This window comes from Corticium candelabrum, chromosome 4 (assembly GCF_963422355.1).
Source record: "Corticium candelabrum chromosome 4, ooCorCand1.1, whole genome shotgun sequence".
Classification (NCBI taxonomy): Eukaryota; Metazoa; Porifera; class Homoscleromorpha; order Homosclerophorida; family Plakinidae; genus Corticium; species Corticium candelabrum.
The window spans coordinates 30633-37939 of NC_085088.1; the positions used below are offsets into that span (position 1 = coordinate 30633).

Here is a 7307-nt window from a genome sequence, read left to right on the forward strand (position 1 = left end):
AGAATGAACAGCAAGACAATTGATTGTTACTTTTAGGCATTGAAGAAAATGCACTCGACAGACACTCCTCTTAACACAGTAGCTATGATGCATGAGAAGCAGAGGCAAGCTGGATCAGCGTTTCTAGTTCTCAGTGGAGGAGCCAGATCTTTAGCTGGGTAAGTGCTGTGTGTGTGTGTGTGTGTGTGTGTGTGTGTGTGTGTGTGTGTGTGTGTGTGTTTGTGTGCATGGGGTTTGTAGCTTAATGTTTAGAGAGTTGCATTCGGAGAATGGAAACATCCGGGACAACTAGGTCGTGAGGTCAAAGACGGGATGGACACAGACGTAATTGCCTTGGGCAAGGAACTCACACACACAATTGGTTCTCTTAACTCAGGAGTGTAAATGAGTACCTGGTCATTGACTGGGGGTGGACATGACCGCTGACTTGGTAGTAACATCATGCAGCTGACGGGTACTTGTGGGCCTTGGTGTCCATTCCCAGAGCTGTGCCATAGTCAGTGCCCTTGGATGACTCTGGCCAAGCTCCAGGTGGATTGTAACTTAGCACTGGCACTAAGTCTTTATGCAGCGTATGGAGGCCCTGTCTCTAGAGGCAGGGGAGCCATCTTCATGACTGACTTTAAGGTCGACGTCGAACGATGTGAAGGGCTCAATATTTGTCTCTGTGTGTGTGTGTGTGTGTGTGTGTGTGTGTGTGTGTGTGTGTGTGTGTGTGTGCGTGCATCCCTGCATATGTGCATGTGTGTGTGTGTGTGTGTGCACGCATGCACACATCCAATGTAACTGTAAAGAGGACTTAAACTTCCTGTTCTAAAATTTGTTATACTACGTATGATTAAGTTTGGTGATAGATGGAATTATCTTTGAACAGTTTTTGCTGGGCAAATTACAGTCTAGTTGGGCTCTGTCATTTGTATTACCTTCTGAAATGCAGATTTTAGCTTATCAGACGAAGTCGGTTTGGTATTGTGAGGCAGACATTCCATAGGTTAGAAGGAAAGTCGTTGAATCGTTACAGTGTTTGATAATGTTGCCTGAACGAAAACGTTATTTTACTTCTGTTGTATAGGATTGAATATGAAAGGTTTTTAGGTAGAATTGACTTGTAAGAAGGCATGGAAAAGTCATTTCTAAGACTTGTGTGGCTTGTTTGCTGGCGTACAAGTGGTGTTGATTGTATATTGTAGAGAGTGTGCTAGATTATTGTACTCATGTGTGTCAAACTTGATGTTTAGGGTATCTGATTTTGGCAGGAAGTGACACAGGTAAATGAGTGAAGTCGAACATACTTGCTGTATGTGCTTGAACTGGATCTTCTACTGTGTTTATCACTATTTACACTCATTCTAATTGAATTTCATCGTATTACTAATGGCCCCGGTCACACTACGTCAGGATTGGCGGCGACGTTTGCGTTAGGGCGGTCACACTTGCTTTTCTCATGACGTTATCTAAACGTAACGTGAACGCCACTGTAAACGTGAACGTGGTGTTGACTCCCACGTTCACGTCGGCGTTGATGTATATACCTACGTTGCGTGGGCGTTTCTGTAGTGTCGGAAGGTGCTATTGTCACTGTTGTCACCTTCGCGTACGTCTGCAACACTCATTCTAGACAACCGCGAATGTGTGCGTATTTGTACGTAACTGCGCGTAACTTCGCGCCAATCAGGATGTAATTGCGGCCCGATGTGCGCGGACATCTGGGCGTTTCTGCGCGCCCAACTGCGAGTAACTGCGCGTAACTGCGCGTTCATCTGAGCAAAACTTTGCACCAAACTGTGCGCCCATTTGGGAGCTACTGCTCGCCAAACTGGGCACAACTGCGCGCAACTGTTGGTACATTTGAGCGTAACATTGCGTACAACTGAGCGCACATCTGGGCGTAACTGCAGGCTTAACTCCGCGTAACTGAGCTTAACTGCGCGTATGTGCGCCCCCATCTGCGTGAAACTGCGCGTGACTGCGCGCGACTGCGTACCCATCTGAGCATAATTGCGCGACCAACTCCGCGCACATCTGGGCGTAACTGCGCTTCCAACTGCGAGCAACTGCACGTAACTAAGCGTAACTGCGCGTAACTGCGCTTCCATCTGAGCATAACTGGGCACCCTACTTTGTGCACATCTGAGCGTAATTATGCGCCTAACTCCGATCAACTGCCCGTAACTGCGCGTAACTTCGCTTAACTGCTAAGATGGCCGCACACTTGGGCGCGTAGTTCAGATCAGATATGTCCGCGCACTTACCCACAGTTACGTGCAGTTATGCGGAGTTGAGCTTGCAGTTATGCCCAGATTTGAGCGCAGTTGCGCGTGCAGATACGACCAAAAGTTCGCAAAGTTTGGTGCGCAATTTGTACTCACATGGCGAGAAGTCGCGCGTAGTCACGGGCAGTTACGTGCAGTTTCACGCAGATGGGCGCGCAATTACGCTCAGATTGGCGCGCACATACGCGCAGTTACGTGGAGTTAAGCCTGCCGTTACGCCCAGATGTGCTCGCAGTTGTACGCGCGGTTCCCCTCAGTTGTACTGGCAATTACGCGAAGTTACGCCCAGTTGGGCGCTCAGTAACTTCCAGATGGGCGCACAGTTGAGTGCGCAGTTACGCTCATATAAGAGCGAAGTTACGCGCAATTACACGCAGTTACGCGCAGTCACGTGCAGTTGAGCGAGCAGTTACGCCTAGATGTGCACGCAAGTGGACGCGCAGATACACTCAAATGGGCGCGCAGTTACACGCAGTTACGCGTAGTTGCAATTGGGCACGCAGTAACTCATACATAGGCGCGCGGTTAGGTACGCAGTTACGCCCATATGGGCGCGCTGTTGGACGTGTAGTTACGCTCAGATGGGCGCGCAGTTATTCGCAGTTACGCGCAGTTAAGTCCAGATGGGCGCGCAGTTACGATCAGTTACGCGCAGTTTCACCCAGATGTGCGCGGATTTGGCCGCACAGTTATGCTTAGATGGGCGCGTATTTACGCGCAGTTACGCCCAGCTGTGATTGCAGTTGGACGCGGAGTTTCGCTCAGATGTGCGCGCAGTTACCCGCAGTTGCGCGCAGTTTGGCGTGCAGTTACACCCAGATAATCGCGCAGTTACTCGAAGTTACGCGCAGTTATGCGCAGTTGGGCGAGCAGACGCACCCAGATGGGCACGCAGTTTGGTGCGCAGTTACTCCCAGATGGGCGCGCAGTTACGCTCTGATGGCCACGCAGTTGCGCGCAGTTACGCTCACTTGGGCACGCAATTACGCCTAGATGTGAGCGCAGTTAAACACGCTGTTATGCTCAGATGAGCTCGCAGTTACACGCAGTTACGTCCAGATGAGCGCGCAGTTACGCGCAGTTACTCGTAGTTGGGCGGGCAGATACTCTCAGATGTGCGCGCAGTTGGGAGCGCAGTTACGCTCACATGGGAGCGCAGTTGGCCGCGCCCTTATGCTCAGTTGAGCGCGCAGTTACGCCCAGATTGGCGCGGATTACTCGCAATTACGGGCAGTTACGCGCAGTTATGCTCAGTTACGCGTAGTTGAGCACAGTTGGGCGCGCATTTACGCTCAGATATTGGAGCGCAGTTACGCGCAGTGATGTCCACATGGGCGCGCACGTACGCGTACTTACGCGCATATACGCGCAGATGTTCTTTCAATTGGACTCGCAGTTACTCTCAGATGGGCACGCAGTTAAGCGCAGTTATGCGCAGTTACGCGCAGTTACGCGCAGCTACGTCCAGATGGGCAAGCACGTACGCGCACTTACCCGCAGATACGCGCAGTTGGGCGCGCATTTTTGCCCAGATATTCTCGCAATTGGACGCGCAGTTACTCTCAGATGCGAGCGTTGTTACGCGCAGTTACGAGCAGTTACGTCCAGATGGGCGCGCAGTTACGCCTACATGTCTGCGCAGTTTGGTGTGCAGTTACGGTTTGATAGACGCGCAATAACGCGCAGTTACGCGCAATTGGGCGTGCAGTTCATTGCGCAGTTACGCCCAGATGGGCGCGCCGTTACGCGCAGTTGCGCGCAGTTGAGCGCGCAGTTATGCCCAGATGTGCGCAGAGTTGGGCGCGCAGTTATGCTCAGATGAACGCAGTTATGCTCAGATGAGCGCAGTTATGCTCAGATGAGCGCGCAGTTACGCCCAGATGGGAGCGCAATTAATTGCAGTTAAGCGCAGTTACGCGCAGTTGGGCACGCAGTAATACTCAGATGGGCGCGTAGTTCGGTACGCAGTTACTCCCAGATGGGCTCGCAGTTACGATCAGATGGGCGCTCAGTTACGCAAAGTTACTGGCAGTTGGGCCCGCAGTTATACCCAGATGGGCGCGCAGTTGGACGCGTAGTTACGCTCAGATGGGCGCGCAGTTACACCCAGATGGGCGTGCAGTTACGCCTAGATGGACGCTCAGTTAAGCGCAGTTCCGCGCAGTTGAGCGTGCAGTTATACCCAGATGGGCGTGCAGTTCGGTACGCAGTTACTCCCAGATGTGCGCGCAGGTGGACGCACAGTTAGGCGCAATTGGGCGCGCAGATACGCCCAGATTTGCGCGCAGTTGGGCGCACAGTTACGCTGAGATGGGCATACAGTTACGCGTAGTTGCGCGCAGTTGGCCGTGCAGATACGCCCAGATGTGCGCGCAATTTGGCGCGTAATTATGCTCAGATGGGCGCGTAATTATGCTCAGATGGGCGCGTAATTATGCTCAGATGGGCGCGCAGTTACGCTCAGTTACACGTATTTGCGCTCACTTACTCGTAGTTGGGTATGCGGTAACGCTCACATGGCCGTGCAGTTCAGTGCGCAGTTACATACAGATGGGCGCGCAGTTACGCCCAGTTACGCTCAGATACGCGCAGTTGGGCGCGCAGTTATTGCCAGATGTACGCGATGTTGGGCGCGCAGGTTCGCTCAGATAGGCGCGCAGTTACGTGCAGTTTGCTCGCAGTAACTCCCAGATGGGCGCGCAGTTTGTTGCGCAGTTACGCCCAGATGGGCGCGTAGTTACGCGCAGTTGCGCGAAGTTGCGCGCAGTTGAGCGCGCAGTTGAGCGTGCCGTTACGCCCAGATGTGCGCGAAGTTGGGCGCGCCGTTGGTCGCGCAGTTGGGCGCGCAGTTGGGCGCGCAGTTATGCTCAGATGGGTGCGCAGTTACGCGCAGATACGCGCAGTTACGCCTAGATGGGGCGCAGTTATGCGCCGTTACGCGCAGTTACGCGAAGTTGGGCGTGCAGTTACGCCCAGATGGGCGCACAGTTACGTGCACTTGGGCGTGCAGTTACGCCCAGATAGGCACTTAGTTACGCCGAGGTGGGCGCGCAGTTACGTGTAGTTACGCGCAATTGGTAACGCCCAGATGAGCGCGCAGTTGGGCGCAGTTACGCTCAGATGCACGCGCAGTAACGCGCAGTTACCCGCAGTTGGGCGCGCAGTAACGCTCAGATGGGCGCGGTGTTACGCTCAGATGGACGCGCAGTTACGCGCAGTACTATGCCTGTACTACGGAGACAGTACCCCATTGAGCATAGTCGTGCATGTTGAACTACACAGTTATAAGTACCAACTCAATTTACATACTGTACATGTATACATAATACAGATGCATTTCATGCACCCAATTGAAGCTTGTACTAAAATTTGCTCACACTTGACAAATTTGTCTGACTTCTGTATTCAGAAAGATGACACCTTACCACGTGTTGGTGTAATTAATAACAGAATACCTACACCAACTAACAAGTATACATAGCATTAATGTTCACACACGTTCACTAAATTGCTTCTGTCATATGTGTCCATCAATCAGCGGTTGTCCTCAATAACAATAACTCCTGGAGGATAGCCTATCATAAAGACAAATTATATAGATCAAAGCTTCATCACGACTCATTTGTATCAACTCAACATGCCTTCTAATTCAACAAACAAAAATCTAAATTCCCATCGACCTCTAGACACTTCTTTCATGTCTGCAAGAACCGTAGCATTTCGTTGGCTACCAGTAATATAAAATTGAACTCGCATATAGTTCTGCCCATCAACTACGTACAGGCGGTGACTAAGTCGCTTCCTCCGGCCACGACCTGACCACTCACCATACCCAGCAATGCCTTCCCCAACAACTGAGCACACCTACAACAAAAGCTAAATTTAGTAAAATTTCAAGACATCATAAAGACCAACAGGTTTTACTTCTATACAACAAGATACAACTAATACACATATTATATAATCAACAATACCTGTTCATGTGCCTTTACTCTCTTCAGCGCACGTCTGAACACAGAAGATGGGCTGCCACTAGAGAAGAACTCATGGAAAATAACCCACAGAAGAAGGCCTGTGACTCCAAAGCCAACGCAAACGATGAGAAAATAACTGACATCCTTCCCACGCTCTACAACTATCATGCAGTAAACAAACACATCCAATTACCACTTCAGCAATAATTACCTACAAACTACATAACCTTTACGTATACTTTACCACTATTAGTAAACTCTATTGAGCCTGCATAACACTGGAAGCTGCGCTGCACCACGACCCATGGTTCTATAAGTGTTAACGTTAAATGGTACTCCCATGTGCATGCATATGCCAGACAGTACTTTTGCCTATTATATATCTAACAAGTCTAATGTCTTCTTGCCAATAATCTAGCTAGCAGCCAGCATGTACGTCGAATTCACCTAGAAAGCCTCTGCAATGACAGATCCATGCACAGCTACATTCTTCAGATCGCTAGTACATGTAATTATCTACTGTACCTGTAAAGGTATAATTCAAGAATATATTTTATTATAATATAAATATAATTATTTCTTTTTATTCACAGATCTGTACGTGAATATTTAGCGCTGTAGATATAGGTTAGGGTGCGTTACGCTCTAGATCTACATGCACATGCACTTTTTTATTAACGATACGTGACTTGATCAGAGCACAAAATCCCATGTTCACTGAAATGCGCGCGCATGTCCATCTTACCTTTCTGAGCAATCGTTAGATCGCCGGTATGCCTTGCTTCCTTGCTTGCCATTAGCGAGTTCAAAACGCTTTGCTGTCTGAATGAACTAGACTTTACACTATTAGTATTGCCGCTACCACTCGAGCCCCTTCGTTCGTTTTCATTCGTAGTATCCATTGTGCTTCTGTTTCCATGCATGGAACGGTGACAGGTAGTAGCTGCCATCTGCGGCCGTTTACGAAGCAAGAGTCTACCTACTGCGCCTCTAACATTACAAGTGTGTCGCACTGTACTAAACATAGCATCAGCCAACGTTGTCTTTAGGGCCCGTATAA

At 50.0% G+C, this 7307-nt stretch overlaps 2 protein-coding genes across 3 annotated transcripts in view; one reads left to right on the forward strand and one right to left on the reverse strand.

Annotated features, from left to right (window-relative positions):
• Window positions 1-1371, forward strand: part of LOC134178360 (U4/U6.U5 tri-snRNP-associated protein 1-like) — a 29148-nt gene extending 27777 nt beyond the window's left edge. For both annotated transcript variants that reach the window (XM_062645228.1, XM_062645229.1), the window contains exons 27-28: window positions 37-158; window positions 1239-1371. In XM_062645228.1, coding sequence (XP_062501212.1) covers window positions 37-158; window positions 1239-1263 — 147 coding nt within the window. In that variant the 3' untranslated portion in view covers window positions 1264-1371. The remainder of the gene's footprint in view (window positions 1-36; window positions 159-1238) is intronic.
• A 4179-nt stretch (window positions 1372-5550) lies between these two features.
• On the reverse strand, window positions 5551-7296 carry LOC134179119 (mitochondrial import inner membrane translocase subunit Tim21-like). Its single transcript, XM_062646016.1, has 4 exons — window positions 6993-7296; window positions 6248-6408; window positions 5915-6137; window positions 5551-5848 (listed from the first exon to the last, which is right to left on the reverse strand). The coding sequence occupies exons 1-4, from the start codon at window positions 7270-7272 to the stop codon at window positions 5808-5810; spliced, it is 705 nt and encodes a 234-aa protein (XP_062502000.1). The 5' UTR covers window positions 7273-7296; the 3' UTR covers window positions 5551-5807.
• Window positions 7297-7307: the final 11 nt, after the last annotated feature.